At 46.7% G+C, this 21,379-nt stretch overlaps 1 protein-coding gene across 2 annotated transcripts in view; it reads right to left on the minus strand.

Annotated features, from left to right (window-relative positions):
- Positions 1-21,379, minus strand: part of ERGIC2 (ERGIC and golgi 2) — a 278,318-nt gene that overhangs the window by 171,556 nt on the left and 85,383 nt on the right. For both annotated transcript variants that reach the window (XM_078673761.1, XM_078673762.1), the window contains exon 10: positions 10,932-10,987. In XM_078673761.1, coding sequence (XP_078529887.1) covers positions 10,932-10,987 — 56 coding nt within the window. The remainder of the gene's footprint in view (positions 1-10,931; positions 10,988-21,379) is intronic.

A 21,379-nucleotide genomic window follows, 5' to 3' on the forward strand; every position in this document is an offset into this window, starting at 1 on the left:
GTCTTGCAAAGAATCAATCACACCTCCATTTCCTCAACTATATAGTTAAACACACCTTACTTATTGAAACATATAATAACACATATTTACTCTGTTATACAATCCCTGATACAAGTTCACAATAATCCATACAGCCACTCACACATTCACTGGCTCTTATGCACAGTTATTTATATATGTCAACTATCACATGTACTGTGTTTTACATATGTACTTACTTTCACATGTAGCATTCACTCACCAATACACTCATGCACACAGTCAACCGCCCATACAGCTGTTTCCACATGCACTTTTGAACCCATACATCTAGTGAATCAACTGCTCACACATCTATGCACAGAGTCATACACCTCCCAGACACCCACACACACACTCAGTCTCCCATACAAATACTTGGGCAACTAATCAATAACCCATATAGTTAGTCATATAGCTAATGATCAACACATGCATCAGATTACAAAACAACAGACACAATGATGCACAATTTAAAACAGTTTAGTCACTAACCCATGCACTCAGTGAGACACATTTAATCAGTCACTTATACAGTCAGTCATGCACCTACTAAATCCTTCATCCAGACACATACATATGTAAGACATATTTTAACTTTACAGAAACATACAGTCACTGGATGTTGTCATCAGTGATGTCATTTGAGATGTCATCAGTGATGTCATCAGTGATGTCACTGACCATGTCATGAATGATGTAATATGTGACATCATCAGCAGTGGATTGCAGGTGCGCGATATATAGTTAGTGCAACTAACTATATATGGAATTTCAATGGTTTTGTGTGAGTAAAATAAGGTTTTGTAAATGCTAATTCCTAACTATATATGGTCTATAACCTATGTTTTTTTCAGTGAATATATATATATATATATATATATATATATATATATAGATATATATATATATATATATATATATATATATATATATATCTCTGTGGCAAAGGCATACGCGCCACAAAGGCATACTCGTGCCAAAGGTCATTTCTTCTTTCACTCCCCCCTAACCCAGATTATAGAATTCAACTGTGCTTATTTATGTTGCCAAAAAGGACAATCAACACATAAACACTGCCATTTACGACAGTAAGAATTACATTTCAACTTATCTGCTATTCATGGAACAGGAAAAAACTGCTGAAAGTCAGTTTCCACAGTGTTCTTTACCTGCATATGGGTCACTAGCGGGAGAATGTCAATGATGGACCTGCCGAAAAGGCGAGCAATCAACTACTAAAGCGGATAACAATAACTGCCTCTATCCTTATATAGGTGAAATATTGCAGCAATGTTGTTTGGGAGGACCGGTGTAACATCTCCAAGAAGGAAGTAGCTCCAGAAGAATGAAATGCAGATCTCAGTACATCAGAGTTTGTGAAACTCAATCATCCTTTTGTAAGTAGCTGAAGCTTGAAATAGGCCTCATTTAGGAGGTTGAAATCTGGATCCTCCCCCTCCCGCAGTGAAAAGACTCCAACACGCAGCCAAGTACAATCTTTTTTAATTAATGCTCCGAGGACTGAGCTGAGCCTGACTATACTATAAAATCTATTATGAGGAAACAAACAAAACAACATGGATGCAAAAGGCCTTCCAATAAAGACATCGCTGAAACATCTCAGAAATAACCACACTAAAGTTTCATTAGGGTCTGCAAGGTGTGCCAATTCTAGACTGAGGGACAGAATATTCGGAGGAGAAAACACGACCCACAGAAGTGGCCAGCTCTGCTCCTATAAAATCAATTCACTAGGATGGAATAATAAAGTTACGGATGATGCAAATCCCAAAATTGTAACACTGTGAAAAGCCAAATGGAGGCTATTGATAAGATGAAGGAGACCAACCATTGCCCCAAACTGTATAGGAAAAAATGGTATACCATCACTGTAAAAACCTTATTGAAAAGACTTAATACAGTGTTTAAAGTTCAGGCTGAATTCTGTTTCGATAGCCCTACTTTGCTGGAATATGGAAGCACATACCGAATAGATCCATAGATACTGCCAGGTTCTGATTTGCGTGGTCTCAAGGATTTGAGCTTTCAGTCAGTCATAAAACTTTTATTCGGTTACGTCTTTGCGAAACCATAAAAACCATAAAAAGTACAAAGAATAAAACACTACAGTACATAAAAATCAAAGTGTCGAAGTACTTTTAAAAACAATTGTTACTTAAATCCATTACTAACAGTAACTCATTGGCAGACTAAATAAAAAACTGGATCACTCAAAATTACAGCGAATTTTTAAACATGATTTTAGAAAACAAGCTACACACTTTGCAGTGTGTTGAGAGTCCAAAAACTGCAGAGCCAGATAAGCGGGGAATAGGGGAATAATCCAGCGATTACGAGAGAGCTCATAGTATCTACAAAACAGTATTACATGCATCGTTGACTGGGCCGATATGCCATCACTAGGGCACTTCGTTGGGTTACGTGACCAGTCCTGCTGTTTTGGGAATGAAACTAGGCGAAAGAAAGAATTGAATCGAAACCTAGTCAATACGTATTTTTCATAGGTACTTAGATAAATGTTAGGTATGGTTGAATACCCGGAGCAGTCTGGACTGATAGGATCTGTACGTTTGAAGGTTTGCTTATTTCTTGAGAAAGACGTAGTTCCCTAAGATGGGTTAAACATAGTTTTTTCAGGTCTTTCCTGGTAATGTCCGTCATCAAAGAAGGTTCTAGGAAATAAGAAATACAATCCAAATCCTTAAAGAAATTGCACACGTACAGAAGCCATGGGATTTTACTCCAATTTGCCAAGGCCAAACAATCGGTTATCAGTGAGCGGGTTAGATGGCACTGTGTTTTGGTCCAGATACGGTGCCACAACAAGATCGGCTGGCATCTGATATTATCTATTAGGTAATCAATAACCAGCTCGATGTGGCAACCGTATGTTGGAGCACTTTGAGGTACTGCCAGTAATTATTTAACAAACCCATTCTCAACAGTTTGAAGGGTGTCAATGGAAGCGTAACCCCAAGCCCCTGCACCGTAGGTTGCTACGCTATGACACTTTGCGTGGTAAATGTTTAGCAACTCCACTGGAGTGGGCTTACCCAATTTCCTCGAAAAGGAAACTAGAGCTGAGGTCGCTCTCTGAAAAAGTAACTTTTTGCTAACCAGGGCTTGTTTCCAGCATAATCTATCGTCCACTAAAGTTCCTAAGTAGGGATACTCCCTGGTACGTTCCAACCGAACATTATCGATGAAAACTGGTTTTAGTTTCTTCACCCTGGGACCAAGATGCATGACATAGCTTTTATTTTTATTCACTTTTAGGCCCAAGGAGAGCATAAATTGACAATATTTATTTAGCTGGCTTTGCAGCTGATTTAGCGTTCTAGCTAAAATTACGAAATCATCCGCGTATAATAACGCGGGAATAGGGCGGTGATTGATAGATGGAAGGTTCTGGCTCCTTTCAAGCATGGCCATTTCCAGCCCATTTGTATATAGATTAAATAAAAAGGGAGCCAGGACGCAGCCCTGTCTAACGCCTTTATTAACGGCAAAAGATGGAGATAATTCTCCACCAATCCCGTATCTGATGCATGCAGTGGTGTCTGAGTAAAGTTCATGAAGGAATTGAATAAGAGGTGGGTCAACCCCTCGTTCACCGAGAATAGACCACAGCCTTGAATGGATGACGCAGTCAAAGGCTGCGCTGAGGTCTACGTAGACTAAGTACAGATTGCCCCTTTTGGCCCCTACATATTTGCCGATCAAAAGGGCTAGGTTCAAAGCCTGCTCCACAGTCCCAAGTCCCTCCTGGAAGCCATATTGCAGATCGGTCAAGATGTTATTCGTGGACGCCCAATCCTGGAGACGCTCCAAGATCAGCCGACCTGCAACTTTCCCCAAGGAGTCCAGGAGGGAGCTGGGCCTGTAACAGGCCGGGTTGTTATGCTCGCCCTTCTTAAAAATTGGAAGCAAGATGGAGGTGGACCAGGAGTCTATTAGACCAATCTTTGTGACTGCTGCCATGACCTGGGTGACAAGGGGTGACCAGAGTTCCAGGCTATGTGCAAAGATATCTAGTGGGACCCCGTCCGGGCCGGGGGCCTTTCCGGTTTTGGAGGTTGACAACGCATTAATGACCTCCTTGTGATCGAAGAGAAGGTCAATAGGAAATATCTGGTCCCCGGAACGGTCACCTGCCACGTGAACCTCATTGCCAGTATCCACAGGCAGTCCACCAAATATCTTTGAGAAGTGGGCTACCCACTCATCAGCCGTCACTGCAACATCAAGATGTCGTGAGGATGAAACATCCACCAGAAAGGGTGATTTTACCGTACGCCAGAACAGGTAACTGTCTTTTGATAAGCAGCTCTCATGTAATTGGGCCCACAAGTTCTTCTTGATTTCTTTCCTACGGTTAAGCTGTGCTAGATTATAAACCTTTCTTAATTTGGTAATTTCAGTTCAGTCTCTGACTGGGTTGTGAAGAGCTGTTTTTAAGTTAGTTAAGACTTTGCGGCAATTTGAGTTGAACCAGCCTTTAGTTAGTGGTTTTCTGGCCTTTTGGTTACAAGACAACTCCTCCCGTATGATTCTGATAATTTCCAGAAAGCTGTTTATGATCAGCTGGGGTGGCGAGTCTAATGCTAAGCAAATATTCACCCATGGGAGGGCTCTGGATACCACTTTACTGGTAATTGCTACTGGGTCAATTTTGGACCATTTTACAGAAAAACCGTTTACTTTGTCCATGGACAATGATTGTTGGTTCAGTAAACTTGGCCTGGTTAATTGAGGCGAAACATTTTTAATTAACAGGGTAACACTGTTGGGAAAATGGTCACTGCTAATATCTGAGCCTGTTTTGAAGGTTACCAGTTGACCCTTTATACTCTGGGAGCATAAGACGTAATCAATAACACTTGACAGACCCCTACCATGGAACGTTGGCAAGAAAACAGCGGGGGGGATCTACAAGGTCATTCGCAAAGTCCATCTCTAATGAAAATAGCCACTCGTTTAAACAATTACCTAACTTCGTGTGCATAAAGTGTGTCAGAGAAGATCCATTTTCGTCCAGGAGACCACAGTTGCCATTCTTGTAATTATTACATAATGAAATATTAAAATCCCCCCCCATATCACATAGGAGGCTGAAGAAATGTACTTATTCCGCTGTTCATTCAAAAAAGATGTAATTTCGTTTAAAATTTTAACACAATCAGTTATATGGAGATTGTTATAAAAATTAACCAAAAAGTACGTCATACATTTATTAAATGAAGCCCGTAGGATTTGAAAATTATATCCATGGGTGGTAAGTTGTTTGCAGCATATACTGCGAGACCTCCCTTGGATCTACCAAAGGTTCTAGGACTAGCAGGGACATAGAACATTTTAAAACCAAGCAGGTGTATAGGCTCAGTGGCCCAGGTTTCCTGCAGGCATAATATCTGGTGTGCGCTAACTGTATCTAACCAAGCTTTGAGGGTAATTTTGGAGCGTAGACCTGCAACGTTCCAAAAAAGAACAGAGAAAGTTAGATAGGGGTTTGGCAGGTCATTAATTTCATGGGGAACGTTGGGAACTTTTGTGCCTATCGAGGGGTACACTTCTGACACCAGACCATTTAATTGTATTTTAGGGGGTTCATCAGGGATTATAAAACTATCGTGAACCGAACCTACTTCTAGTGGTCTTAAGATGGCCACCCCCCCTCGCTAACAGGTGTCTCAATCTCAACAGCTAAAGTCTCTGGTAAATCAACGATTTTATCTGGTGGGGAATTGGCTGTTGTTGTTTTGAATACCATTATCCTGGCAGGCAATACAATGTTTGTGGAGGCCGTGGGGCTAACAAATGATTGTAAAGATTTGGACCTAAGAAATATTGGCCCCGGGCTGCCTTGACCAGTACGCGATAGTGGTCAATCCACCATTTCTAAACAATTAAATCTATTTGCGACTGGTATACCTCTCCATCCTGCAAAGGGAGCTATGTCTCTACCTCCGTTACCTGACCAGTCAACCCATTCCCTTCTCCTATCCCAGTTTCCTACTTGAGTCCAGTTCCATTCTGGGCCTTCGTTATAACGAATTATTGGGGGGTAGAAGAAGGAGTCTTTTTGTGTCTATCCCATCATTCTTTACCGGCATACCCCACAAGCAAATATGATCGGCTGTGTGTGGGTCATCAAAATTGACTATGACGCAGTCCCCCTGGGTTCTTTTCGGCTCCTTACCTATCCAGGGGACCCTGCGGACCATTGAGACTCTACTAGCATAGTGCTGTGGCAGCTGTCTATTGATAGTTAGCCAATGCTTTACTTTATTTTTTAAAGACCAAGTTGGTTCCTCCGCTTTGGTCCCCGAGTTGAGTCCCCCTGTCATGATTAACACGTATGGACTTGCTTCTGGTGGTAAGTGTATTGGGTGCCCACTCCTCCCCCTGTTCCTATCGTTGGTATGTTGTGCCCCTAGTGGTTTAGCAGGGGCAGGCTTCACAGTGTCATGGGGGACTGGAGTTTTTGTTGTCTCAGGGACCTTCCGCCACTGCCGCACTGCCGCCACTAATTTTGACAATTGGATCTCCAGTTCCCTTGACCAAGTTCTCCCGAGGAATCCCCTGAATTCAATAACAAGGTCTAAAGTTGCTCCGTGGTATACACCTGCCCTCAGAACAACGAAGCTAGCCTGTCGCAAACTTGAGAGAGCGTGGAGGCAAGACCGCTCACAATTTAGGAAGGCTGAGTACAGAGCCGCAATAAAGCTTTATAAAAATGACATAAAAGCTGCACAAGTCCATTTTTATAAATCGAAAATTAATTTGGCCGCTAATGCACCCAAGACAATTTTTTAAATAGTTAAATCCTTAGTTTCTCCTTCCCATGAGCGCCCGTCATCTGACCGTGCACAAACCCGCTTTAATGATCTTGCCATGTTTTTTTCTCAGAAAATTCAGGCCATCTATTCCTCATTTAGCACTGTCAGTGATGACACAGATCTTCCTACCCCCATATCCACCGATTCATCCGTTTCTGGTATGCTTGACAAAATCCCTCTTCTCGATCCCACCACATTAGATAGGTTGATCCCTAAGATTACCTCGGGATCCCCTAATGACCAAGCACCCCCCCAGATTCTCAGCAAGGTCATTGACGTCATTCGGCCAGTTATCCTGGATGTTCTTAATGCGTCCATCACTTCCAAATCTGTCCCTCCTCCCTGGAAGTGTGCGATGGTTAGAGCCCTATTAAAAAAGCCTACATTGGACCAGAACAACTTGGCTAACTATCGCCCTATTTCTTTACTTCCGTGGATGAGTAAACTGCTTGAGAGGCACGTGAATAACATCTTAGTGGACTATTTGGAATCCAATAGTCTGCTCCGTGCCTCTCAGACAGGGTTCCGCCCTGAGCACGGAACTGAAACCGCCCTCTTAGCGGTGACGGAGGAGGCCAGAGCCGTCTTGGACCGGGGAGGAAAAGCCGCCATCATATTACTTGACCTCAGTGCCGCGTTCGACACGGTCAACCATGCCACATTATTACAACGATTGAATGGCCTGGGCGTGTCGGGCGCGGCCCTGGAATGGCTGGCCTCCTTCCTGGATGGACGTTTCTTCCAGGTATTTGAAGGCGAGGCAGTCTCCCCCAAACATCCTCTCAGGTGTGGGGTTCCTCAGGGCTCCTCCCTGAGCCCCACCCTTTTCAATGCATATATGGAACCTCTAGACAGGATAGTACATCCCTTTGGTGTGCGTATTGTCACCTACGCCGACGATACCCAACTGGTGGTCTCTTTGGACCACTCCGAAGGGTCGTCTACCACCTTAGGTCCCTGTCTAGAGGCTGTGGCCAGATGGATGCAGTCCTCTTGTCTGAAACTTAATGGTGAAAAGACAGACATTGCTGGGCAATCCTTCTCCATCTGCCCTAGCTCCCATCTGGCCTCCATGTCTTGGCCTGCCTCCCACTCCCAAACCTCAGATAAAAAGCCTTGGAATCTGGCTTGACAAAGCGCTTGATTTCTCGGTTCAAGCCACCAAGACTGCCTCTACATGTTTTGGGCTGATGAAAATGTTGCGCAAAGTGCTCCCCCTGCTTCCATTCCAGGCGAGGAGGATCGTAGTCCAGGCCCTGATACTCTCCCGCCTGGACTATGGCAATGTTTTATACTTAGGAGCCCCGGTAGCAGTCACCCATAGGCTCCAGGTCACGCAGAACTGTGCCGCTCGTCTACTCTATAACATCCCCCGCTGGCAGTCAGCTAAGAAAGTTCTAAAGGACCTTCACTGGTTCCCAGTAGTGGCCAGAGTACAGTTCAAGGCCATGTGTTTTGCATAAATCTTTTCACCGCACTGGTCCGGCAATCCTACATCCTATAGTTATGCCCTATGCCCCTTCCAGAGCCCTACGTTCTAGCTCTCTACAGCTAGCAACTTCCACCAAAATTTACAAAGCTCGTTGGGGTGGTCGCTCTTTTTCACATGTTGCTGCCAAGCTTTGGAACTCCCTTCCGCTCTCTCTCCGAGAGAATAACAACCGTATGTCCTTCAGAAAGGTTTTAAAAACTCACTTGTTCGCAAAAACCTGCTAAACTACCTTGAGCTGCCATAAGCAATCAGTCAAAAGCGCTACGAGGCCTCCGGGTAGTTTGCGCTATACAAAGTGTAATTTTTCATTTCATTTAATTTTCACTTCTTCGCCACAAAAGGAGGGGGCTTCGGTTTTACAGTTGTCGCTCCAATAACGACTTTTGTGGATTGGACCCCTGCCGTGGAAATTTTGCTGTTCATTTTTTGCCCTCCTGTTTGCGCCAGCCCCACCCCCTACGGGTTATTAGGAATTACGTTCAAAGCAGCTAACTGCTTTTCGATCTTTGAGAGGCTCGTTTCAATAGGTTGCATGTGAATTTTAATAAGTTCACCCAATCTAATTAATAATTGGTTATTTACCCCGCAAACTTTGCACCCTTCTCCCGAACTGCTAGTTTCACTGAGGTTTGCTATGTTCATAGAGAGATTTATTAAGTCTGTTGGTAAAGTAATTAACTCTCTCTGCATTGATCTATCTTGTCCAGATGCCTGATTGGTGATTGATTCTTTATGGTGGTTATGTTTCTTTGCTTGTTTCGATTTATTTAGCCTCTTTTGTTTCTTTTGTTTAGGTATGGCGCCCTCCCTCCTTTCTCGATGGAGCTCTATGTCGGGATCTTCCCGCCTCGGACTCGCAAAAAGAACAGGGGTTTTCTCTAACATCTGGGTCGATTGCGAGTCCGAGAGCACCAGGGATGCCGACAGATCAACCGTGCTTGGCACAGTGTGGGTTTCTATTCGTACTTCCATTAATGGGCCGGTTTCCCGTAGGTGAGTGGTCGTCCTAGCTAAGGCTAGGGAACCCAGCGATGACTGTTTGACCAGGGCTAAGTCTTGTGAGACCCTGCGTTCTAAGAGGATTATGCCTTGGTCAATTGCCTCGTTTGCCCTAGTAATATATTGAGCGATTGGGCCAATGATCTGTGCTGCACCCTGTGCTGTTTTACTCCTACTACCTCTAGTCGTCATGTTGGTGTTAATAGAATAGAGAATTTAGCCAGTAATAATGGAGAGGGAACATACAGTTTGTCCAATAAAGGGAGCAAGATGTCCAATAAAGGGAGCAAGATGTGTATCACGGGTCAAATATAAATGGGGTGGCCCAGTCCAGTCTTACCCGGTCTTTAACGGGCTTAAACGGTCCTGCCCTTGTCCCGGGCTTCGCGAGGCGGGGAGGACGCTGTACTTATGCGCCTCCTGGCGCTGTCTGTTGATGCGCGGGGTGCGCGTGGCCTGCTGGGGGTTGTAGTTCCCCTGGCCCGCACTCCTCTCAGCGGCCGGACTCCAAGCTGTTAACGGGAGCCAAGCAGCGGGAGGCAGGCAGCTCTTGTGGCAGGATAGGTGGTTTGGCAGCAGTTCATCACAGGCAAGGAATCCAATCGGCGATACAAAGTTAGTGTCTGAAAAGGCTTCCCCCGATCAGCCGGGAGGACGCTGTACTTATGCGCCTCCTGGCGCGGTCTGTTGATGCGCGGGGTGCGCATGGCCTGCTGGGTGTTGTAGTTCCCCTGGCCCGCACTCCTCTCAGCGGCCGGACTCCAAGCTGTTAACGGGAGCCGAGCAGCGGGAGGCAGGCAGCTCTTGTGGCAGGATAGGTGGTTTGGCAGCAGTTCGTCCCAGGCAAGGACTCCAATCGGCGATACAAAGTTAGTGTCAGAAAAGGCTTCCCGATTTGAGCTTTCAACACAAAGTGTCAAGCCCAAAAACACCCAGCATAGCCCTGAAACTATATGTTCTATGTGTAAAAAAAAAAACAAACATGAATATACAAGTTTCCATAATGAAATTAAAAGCCTTTTTTTCTGTACCTAACGTTCCTAAAAGAAGAGGGTTTTGTATTTCTTCCAGAATCTCTCAAGATAATATCTACAATCTTCGTAATATTGAGTTTCATTATTCACAGACTCCACATTCAAGGCACATTTATTTTCAAGATTGGGCGCCTTCTACATTGCCTTCCTTATGGTGGAACTTCCTATTTTCTCAAGTCACATCTGAATAGGCACGATCTCCGCACGCAGTAATCCTGAACGTAAATGGTTGAGGTTTCCTAGGGTTCACTTCCCTCCCTCTGGAAAGATCTCCCTATTGATCTACTTATGATCTCTCCTACTTTCATTCAATTAAACATCTTGCTTTGTAACGAACTGAAAATTTGAATCCTGCACAAGTCGTTTTAGGCTTGTGCTCTGGCTCCGGAGCTGTGCAGCTCTATGCCATGAAGAAAAATAAACAGCTTTCTGAATTTATTATCAGTTGATTGACACTTTGAATGTTATTATAGTGCGAACAAACAAAAAGACAATAAAATAAAAATCAAATGAAGAAAAACTTACTCTCGTGACTGACGAGTGCTGCCAGGTGTGCATGGCCTCGTGGATGAGGAATTGCCCTAAAAAGGAAGATGAGATGAGACTTGTGGAGCAAAAGGATTAACAAAGCATTACACATAAGGACAAAGTCAGTCCCTAAAACATATACCCAGTTTAAGGCTTTTAGCTTACAACCAATTTCCACCTTCTACAGTAAGAAAATGTTGTATTGCTACAATTTTGCATAATATGGGTGAATATGAAATGCTGTAGGGATATGTAAAAAGCAATGATTACATACATGTAAATTGAAAACATCATATACAATAATCATTCACAATACTATGAAAGTTGGATTCATAAATGGGATTTCTTTTTCTATTTAAGTTCAAATATATTAATGTTTTTAATGCACCAAGGCTGTTCTGTATATGCCTGAAAAAGATAGGCACACTGTCATCTGACCGGTTTTCTTTCTGGGCAATTTAAAGGAACTTGGGTTGTCACACCCATGATCAGGCATCTAGAGGGTCTTAAGAAGAAGCCCAGTGCTTATTTACAGGCCATCGCCTTAAAACATGCTCTAATGATAATCGGCTTGTGGCACAAGACAGATGAGGGGTGTTGGAACTGGCCCTTCTTGCAGGGTCATCCTCAAACCTTTTGCTTCTTCCTCCCTTATTTTTCCTGACCCGTGGCTGTTGGCAATAGGACTCTGCGCACTTTACCACTGCTGATCAGTGCTAAAGTGCATATGCTCTCTGTGTAAATTGATATTCTGATTGGATACACCTGTTTGGCATATTTGTATCACCATGAAGTCCCTAGTAAAGTGCACTGGGTGTGCCAGGGCTGGTGATGACAAATGCTACTGGTGGGCCTGCAGCACTGATTGTGCCACCCACAGGAGTAGCTCTAAAATGGTGTCTCAGGCCTGCCACTGCAGTGCCTATGGGCAGTTTAGAACTGCCATGTCCTCCTGGTCAGTGTCCCCACTGACCAGGCCTAACCCTTCCCTTTTTGTGCATATCAGTCACCCCTATGGAAGGCCCAAGGTACCCCCCTGGGCAGGGTACAGTGTATGTAAAGGGTAGAGCATGTACTAGTGCAGGTGACATGCTCTGGTAGTGAATGGCAGCCATTTTCGTTTTTCACTACTGTAAGGCTATCTTGCTCTATAGGTTAACATGGGGGATGCTGGCTACAGTGGTTAACAGCATTTCTTCCCATAGGAACAAGATAGGACATAAGTATCTAGTATCCCTGAACTCAGAATTTAATAACATCTTTTAGGAAAGGTTGTTTTTAAATCCTGTGTTTGAGAACAGCACTTTTAGAAAGTTGCTGTTCTATTGTCTGACCCTTCTGTGTGCCTGGGCCTGTTTGTGTATTGACTGTCTGGTTTGAGAGTGACAGGGGCTGGGGAATTCCCCAGGAGGGAATTCCCCTGGATGAGTCAGCACTAGGCTGAATGACTGCATTTGCAACTGGAGTAGTGGGAGGAGTTAGCACCTGGGCTGAATAGGGCTGTGCCTGCCTTCCACAATGCTGGCTCCACCCCCCTGCTGGGCGGCTGAGGACCCTGCCCCTCACTCTGAAAGGAAGTTAGAAGCCAGCAAAACAAAGTACTCAGGAAACACCCAGAACTGGTTCAGACCGGGCTCAGGGCCCACATGCACAGAGAGAACAAAGACTTTAGGGGTATAAGTACAGGACCCCTGACAACAGAAAATTAGATCATCCTGGAAATCAAGAAGGAACCTCTGCCAAGGAGAAAGCTGAAACTGAAGAAGGAAGATTGTCCTGCTGTTGCTCTGCTGGACTGACCTGCTGTTGCTTTGCTGCCAAGGAGAGGGGAAGGACTTTGCTGTGTGCTGTGTCCCCTGTCTTGAAGGAATCTCCAAGGGCCAGAGAAGAGCTGTCTCCCTGTTTTGAAGTCCCAGGAACAAAAGGACTTCACCCCCAGCTTCCCTGAACTCTGCTGAGAGAGTTCTGTCCTTCCTAGAGTGCTTGATCCAGTTGTGGGGCCTCTGGAAGTTGTACCTGTGCTGGGAAGCTTGAAACTAAGCTTGAGTGACTTTTGAAACTGAAAAGTGTCGCATCGCTCGCTTGCGGAGCGCATCCCCGACAGTGCGAGAAGTTTCCCGCCGCTACGGAGGTCGAGATCGTCGCAGCGCCTGACGCCGCTGCCAGAGACGTCGCATCCTTCGTTTGCGGGACGCACCAGACCGGTGCGGGAGAATCAAACATCGCTGCGAGTATCGTCGCAGAGCCTGTTGTCGCTGGGTGAGATCGCCGCACCGCTTGCTTGCGGACCGCATCACGTCGCTGCGAGCATCGTCGCAGAATCAACGCATCGAGGAGCTGCGAGAGAGAGGATCCCCGCTGGACCGCGCATCGTCGCCCCGGAGATCGTCGCAGGCCCTACGAGATCGTCGCATCGTGCCTTTGCGAGAACAGACTTCCTACGGAACCTACGCACCGGAATCCATACAAGTGGCCTTCCTCCCCATACAGACCGGATTCGTCGCAACACGCCCGCTGCTGCAGCGGGGCTGTCGCATCACCTCCCCAGGGTCTCAGGAGCAACGCATCGCTTGTTTTCTACCGCACCAGCTTCTGCTTTTGGAACTTTGTTGCAACTAAAAGGTACTGTGAGTAAACGTGACGCAACTGTGAACTTTTCACGCATCAGTAGATAATTCTATCGCAACGTAGAGAATTCTAACGCAACCTTAAGAACTCTTTTTGAAACCATATTCTTGAACTGTGCATGTTGGATTTTTGTCGTTTTGGTCTTGTGTAGTTTAGATTAAAAATACCTTTATTTTTCTAAACTGTTGTGGAGTCAGTTTGTGGTGTTTTCACTGTGTTACTGTGAGTGTTGGTACAAATACTTTACGCATTGCCTCTGGTTAGCCTAGACTGCTCATGCCAAGCTACCTAGAGGGTGAGCAGGGGTTATCTCAGAGGGTTATCTCCTTGCCCTGACTAGAAGCAAGGGACCCTATTTGGACAGTGGTACCTACCTCTGCCAACTAGAGACCCCCAGATCTAACATTGGTGGTCAGGCGGTGGGATTTGAACTTGTATTTGTACTTGAACCACAGTAATTGGTGTACATCACTAGTGAGTGCAGACCACTACGCCACCACATACTATTTGTTTTTCCGGTGTCCTCCTGGAAGTATTTTTGGATATTAAGACTCTGGCTAGTGTTGCACCTGTAAAATCCTGCCAAAATGGAAGTCAACTTTTTCCACCTGTGCATCTACTCAGAAGAGGAGATAAAAGCCTTTTTTGCAAGAAGAGGGGGCTGCCCATGGAGAAAGGTTCTACAAGGAGGGATCTTGAGGCATGCCTGTATTCCCATGAGGCCAGAATTTGGGAAGCAACATTAGCAGATGATTCTGAGGAGGAGGACTTCTCTGACTGTGAGGAAGAGAAAGATGAGTGGCTCCTTGCTACTGAGCAAAGGTGCAGAGAATTAGACAGGCTAAGCAAGGAAGGTATGATCCGGTGGACCTTAGCCCAGAAAGAAAAATGGGACGCTCAAGGAAGGAGCTTTGCTGAGTTGGAGGTGGAGTCCAGCTCAGATGGTGGCAGCATGATTATGATAACTAGTGCGGAGAGAGAGGTACAAACACCCAGAGATGTGGCGCCGGACTTGAGGGAGGGGGTCGACATACACCAGGGGGTTCAGGTTTATGATGTAGTTCCAGTGGAGTGCAGTGTCCCTAAAGTAGATTGGGGGACTGGCACAGGGGACCATATTCCTAGTGGTGGGAGGGACACTCTACTGACTCTAGAAGAGAGGTACAGGGAGAGGGGTTCCCCCGTGGTAGAAACCTTGGTGTGTGTGTGTGAAGACCAGCCAGAAGAGTGTGGGTTGTGTGACAGAGACAGTCAGATACTGTCTTGCCAGTCTCAGGAGAGTGGTGTGGGGTACTTGTGTGAGGCACTGGAGGGTGAGGCAAAAGGAAGCTTGGTTAACAACTGTGGGGGGCTGTGTGATTCATTTGTCGGCGAGCATATTTTAAGTCCCTGTTTTCCAGAGCTATGCCAACACCCGGTGGAGTGTGAGTTCTCTGACCCCAGAGAGCTTGCATTGGAGGCAGACCTCTTAATGGATTCCAGAGAGTCTGAGGAGGCATTGGGGAGTGATCCCAAAAGGAGTGGCTTAGATATCTTCCAGACCTGTGAGGTGGAAGAGGTTCAGTGTAGCCAAGTTAGGTCCCAGTGTAGTGGGAGGGGTGTAGGGGCTCATGTCCGGACTCAGCGGAGAAGGAATGAGTGTGGGACGGTGTGTCCCATGGTGCCCGAAACCCAGTCTCAGGGCCTGGAGTGTTCCTTAAGGGATCACCAGGTTGGGGACTTAGACTGTACTTGTAGGCCATTTGAGGAGGATCTCCTAGTGTCTGGTGAACGGGGAGTGCCTGTAACCAGGCCTCCATCGGTTCTGGTGTCTGGCAGTGCCGCTCCATTTGGGAGGGTACAGAAGTCCAGACTGAGGGGTGAGAGGGGGAAGGAGTCCCCAGTGGGAGAACCAGTGGGTCAGGGACCAGTCGGAAGGGCTGAGTCCCCAGTGAGTGACCATGGTGACCTCACTTCTGTCCTGGGGGATCTTCCCGCGCTGTCAGGTGGACAGGGGTCGGGAGATCTGCGCCAGGCAGACTGTCACAGGACACAGGAGTTGTGTGTCACCCTCAAGGGGGTACTATGTGAGTCCCCAGAAGTCCTGGCGTGCCAGGCAAATGCACAACCGCAGGTTTTGGTCCCTGGGTTGGGAGATCAGGTTCAGGATTTGCCTGACCTGGAAGGAAGGACATCTGTAACCAGTGTCCTGACCAATATGGTTCCCAGGGGTACCCCTCCAGTAGGGAGGGTGCAGCGCTCTGGAAGGGGGTGCAGAGGGAGGGAGCCCTCGCCCCTGACCCCGGTACAACCTGGGGGGTTAAACCCTCGGTTGGGAGACCAGTTGCTGGAGGGAGGTCCTGAACTGGTAGGAAAGTTGTGTTCTTGGTTGTCTTGGTGGACAGGGTTGCCCCTGGAAGGAGGGCAGGAGTCTCACCCTGGGGGTGGACTGGGCCACACCGTTGTGTTGGCCAGGTGGGTACTGTCTACCAGTATAGGCACCTCAGTGAGTGAAGTCCTGGTGCGCCAGGCAAGTGTTCCACTGCAGGGGTTAGTCCCTGGGTGGGGAAGCCAGGTTCAGGTGTTGTCTGACCTGGAGGCTTGGGAGCCTAGGTTTGAGGGCCAGGCCCGGGGTATCCCCTCTGACCTGGAAAACCCGTTGCAGGATAGCACCCCTGAACTGGTGGATGAATGGTGCGGGACACCTGCCACAGGTGCCCTGGCTATTCTAGAAGGGGGTACCGCTCCAGGTGGGAGGGTACAGAGCCCCAAGGAAGAGGAGGACCGGGTGTGGGGAAGCCCACCACAGCCTCCTGTCCAGCCGCTGGATACAGGTCCAGGACTGGTGGGTCAGTGCCAGAGTGTCAGACCTGACCTGACAAGAGAGGGAGTGGACAAAGGGTGCCAAGCACCTGGGGCTACTGTCCCCCACCCTCTGACGCCACAGAGGTTTGAGCGCCCTGAGAGGCATGAGGCCTGGGTCTCATCCCCGATCACTGTTGGTGGTCACTGTGGCTGTCTGTTGGGATACACCTGTGAGGAAATTAAGGCTAGGTGCCGCACAGGTGGTGTCCACAGGTGAAGAGAAGGGTTCCACATGGATTGGCATGGTGGACCCTGAGAGTATGGATGGAGTGATTGAACTGGGTTTAGGACGGCGTTTAGGACGGCGTAGAACAGGACTGCCCTGCTGTGTGGGCCAGTTTCCGTGTTCTATCGCCTTAAGCAGGGAATCCCATCGAGGTATCGTTTGGTCTACCCTGGCTTTAGGCTGGAAGGGGGTTGTGTTGGAACTGGCCCTTCTTGCAGGGTCATCCTCAAACCTTTTGCTTCTTCCTCCCTTATTTTTCCTGACCCGTGGCTGTTGGCAATAGGACTCTGCGCACTTTACCACTGCTGATCAGTGCTAAAGTGCATATGCTCTCTGTGTAAATTGATATTCTGATTGGATATACCTGTTTGGCATATTTGTATCACCATGAAGTCCCTAGTAAAGTGCACTGGGTGTGCCAGGGCTGGTGATGACAAATGCTACTGGTGGGCCTGCAGCACTGATTGTGCCACCCACAGGAGTAGCTCTAAAATGGTGTCTCAGGCCTGCCACTGCAGTGCCTATGGGCAGTTTAGAACTGCCATGTCCTCCTGGTCAGTGTCCCCACTGACCAGGCCTAACCCTTCCCTTTTTGTGCATATCAGTCACCCCTATGGAAGGCCCAAGGTACCCCCCTGGGCAGGGTGCAGTGTATGTAAAGGGTAGAGCATGTACTAGTGCAGGTGACATGCTCTGGTAGTGAATGGCAGCCATTTTCGTTTTTCACTACTGTAAGGCTATCTTGCTCTATAGGTTAACATGGGGGATGCTGGCTACAGTGGTTAACAGCATTTCTTCCCATAGGAACAAGATAGGACATAAGTATCTAGTATCCCTGAACTCAGAATTTAATAACACATCTTTTAGGAAAGGTTGTTTTTAAATCCTGTGTTTGAGAACAGCACTTTTAGAAAGTTGCTGTTCTATTGTCTGACCCTTCTGTGTGCCTGGGCCTGTTTGTGTATTGACTGTCTGGTTTGAGAGTGACAGGGGCTGGGGAATTCCCCAGGAGGGAATTCCACTGGATGAGTCAGCACTAGGCTGAATGACTGCATTTGCAACTGGAGTAGTGGGAGGAGTTAGCACCTGGGCTGAATAGGGCTGTGCCTGCCTTCCACAATGCTGGCTCCACCCCCCTGCTGGGCGGCTGAGGACCCTGCCCCTCACTCTGAAAGGAAGTTAGAAGCCAGCAAAACAAAGTACTCAGGAAACACCCAGAACTGGTTCAGACCGGGCTCAGGGCCCACATGCACAGAGAGAACAAAGACTTTAGGGGTATAAGTACAGGACCCCTGACAACAGAAAATTAGATCATCCTGGAAATCAAGAAGGAACCTCTGCCAAGGAGAAAGCTGAAACTGAAGATGGAAGATTGTCCTGCTGTTGCTCTGCTGGACTGACCTGCTGTTGCTTTGCTGCCAAGGAGAGGGGAAGGACTTTGCTGTGTGCTGTGTCCCCTGTCTTGAAGGAATCTCCAAGGGCCTGAGAAGAGCTGGCTCCCTGTTTTGAAGTCCCAGGAACAAAAGGACTTCACCCCCAGCTTCCCTGAACTCTGCTGAGAGAGTTCTGTCCTTCCTAGAGTGCTTGATCCAGTTGTGGGGCCTCTGGAAGTTGTACCTGTGCTGGGAAGCTTGAAACTAAGCTTGAGTGACTTTTGAAACTGAAAAGTGTCGCATCGCTCGCTTGCGGAGCGCATCCCCGACAGTGCGAGAAGTTTCCCGCCGCTACGGAGGTCGAGATCGGCCGTCGCATCCTTCGTTTGCGGGACGCACCAGACCGGTGCGGGAGAATCGAACATCGCTGTGAGTATCGCCGCAGAGCCGGTCGTCGCTGGGTGAGATCGCCGCACCGCTTGCTTGCGGACCGCATCACGTCGCTGCGAGCATCGTCGCAGAATCAACGCATCGAGGAGCTGCGAGAGAGAGGATCCCCGCTGGACCGCGCATCGTCGCCCCGGAGACCGTCGCAGCCCCTACGAGATCGTCGCATCGTGCCTTTGCGAGAACAGACTTCCTACGGAACCTACGCACCGGAATCCATACAAGTGGCCTTCCTCCCCATACAGACCGGATTCGTCGCAACACGCCCGCTGCTGCAGCGGAGCTGTCGCATCGCCTCCCCAGGGTCTCAGGAGCAACGCATCGCTTGTTTTCTACCGCACCAGCTTCTGCTTTTTGAACTTTGTTGCAACTAAAAGGTACTGTGAGTAAACGTGACGCAACTGTGAACTTTTCACGCATCAGTAGATAATTCTAACGCAACCTTAAGAACTCTTTTTGAAACCATATTCTTGAACTGTGTATGTTGGATTTTTGTCGTTTTGGTCTTGTGTAGTTTAGATTAAAAATACCTTTATTTTTCTAAACTGTGTGGAGTCAGTTTGTAGTGTTTTCACTGTGTTACTGTGAGTGTTGGTAAAAATACTTTACGCATTGCCTCTGGTTAGCCTAGACTGCTCGTGCCAAGCTACCTAGAGGGTGAGCAGGGGTTATCTCAGAGGGTTATCTCCTTGCCCTGACTAGAAGCAAGGGTCCCTATTTGGACAGTGGAACCTACCTCTGCCAACTAGAGACCCCCAGATCTAACAAGGGGCTTAGAGTTTGAAGCACTGCTCCAAGCCTGTCCCCTGCCGAGAATCAATTGTTGATGCTTAGGTTATTGGCAGTGGTAGGAGAATAAGAGACAAGCCAATATCTCCCATCTGAGTCAAAGTAACAAGGCATGAAAGGTCAGATTAGGAGTATGCAATGTGGGATCAGGCAATGTGTTAGTTAACAGGAACTAGCAAGTGCCTACTAAGTGGGACCTACCAAGAAAAAAAGGAAATACAAAACACATGGAATAGGCGTACGTCAGCCTACTGGATTACGTCAAGGATGTACTTCCTGAATAACACCAATACAATTAGATAAATAAGAACGATGTGCTAATAGAATTAAACACTGGTGTATGGCAACAGTGCCCCAGCAATGCGATTAGAGGGAACTGAGAAAGATGCACAATTACTAGAAACTGGCCCGTATGTAAATTTATTGGAAAGGAGGAAGACCATTCACTGAATACAGGGGAGTCTGCATTGACTCAGGTCCTCCGATGAGGAAGGGTGGATGGGTGTGGTAAAGGGAAGAGCAAGGCGGGTATCACTATTACAAGCTCATTCACTGAATATACCAACTTTTGAAAAGAAAAGAAGGAGTCGAAGGGGAAGAGGATGAGAGCTGAATGCACACCCTTTGCATCCCCTCCTGCTGTTCCTCTGCACCCCTAAAATACCCAAGCCAAATACTCGAGGGCATGGTAAGGTAGGGTAAACTTTATTGTGTAGTTCATTAAAACCTTAACAATTTTACTATTTGTGACAAACATAATTAAAAAACAGAATGTGAAAATCCTTCATCAGTTCAGTGCATCTTTCAGTATGCCAAATTCCAGACGCAGTTGTGCTGGAGACATCATTTGAGGAAGGTGAAAGACCGTTTTAAAGATGCTAGTCGTTAGATTGTTAAGAAGGGTTGCATCTTTTCCTTGCAGGGCTACTCTGGCATATGTTAAAGTTGGAAGTGTTTTTGCCGTTATTACAGCCAACAGTGGGTAAAATCAAGGGCCCTCCAATTTTGATACCAGGGTCTTGTAGGCAAAAGGTAATACACTAGCCCGTTGAGCCATATAATTTTTATGCTCTCGATAATTTAGTTTACTGTCAATATAAAAACCCAGGTATTTGTAGCTCGACACATTCTCCAAGGGTTTACACTCCAGCCGGATGTTGTACGCACAGGCTAGCCGGTTGCTAATAAGCATAGTTTTGGTTTTTGCTATATTAATTACTAGCTTATTAGCTGTTAGGAATCCCACAAGACCAGTTATTACCCTAGTGAGGCCAACCGTGGTCAAACTAAGTAAAACTATGTTGTCAGCGTATGCAAGGTGCGAAAGGGCTAAGGTACCCAAATGTGGGGCGTGAGAGTTGATTCTATTGAGTTTTACCGATAAGTCTGATAAAAATAAATGTAATAAATGAGGAGCCAGCACGTGGCCCTGCTTCAAGCCCCTGTTCGTGTACCATTTTCTTGAGACTCTTGGTCCGTCTCCAAGTTTCACACTAACCCATGTGTTAGTGTAAAATGGGAGTAATCCTTTTGAAATCCTTTCTGGAATGTTTCATGTTCATAATTTGGCCCACAATAACTTCCTGTCCATGCTGTCAAAAGCGGCTTTTAAGTCAAGGAAGCAAAGATGTAAGCTCTGTTTATTTTTGTTTTGCATTTTTCTGCTATTAATGAGATAGATAGAATGTTAGAGATTGTGCCAATTCCTTTTCTAAAGCCTGTCTGGTTTATGGGGATCAGATTTAGGTCTTTAGACCAATCGACTAAATCTTCCAAAATCAAAGTGGCTCAGTATATTAAATCGATGTCCAACAATGCAATAAGTCTGTAGTTTGAGGGATTCGATCTATCGCCCCCTTTATATAAATAGTTCAAATAGAGTCTTGCCAACTGTCAGGGATTAGACTAAAAAGCTCAGCTTTGGCAAACAGATTCTCGAGAAGGGGGCTCCAGAAAGCTGGATTGTATTTAAAAAAAGGCTTGGGGGATACCGTTGGGCTCCGGGGCACCGTCTTTTTTTACTTTTGTTTATTATGCTTTTTATAGCGTCTACTAAATAAGGGAAATTATATGGAAGATCCATGTTGTTATCCGTCATGTTGATGCAGGTGGGTTGGGTACTAACCTCTTGAGTTTGG

This window comes from Lissotriton helveticus, chromosome 1_1 (genome assembly GCF_964261635.1).
Source record: "Lissotriton helveticus chromosome 1_1, aLisHel1.1, whole genome shotgun sequence".
NCBI classification, from domain to species: domain Eukaryota; kingdom Metazoa; phylum Chordata; class Amphibia; order Caudata; family Salamandridae; genus Lissotriton; species Lissotriton helveticus.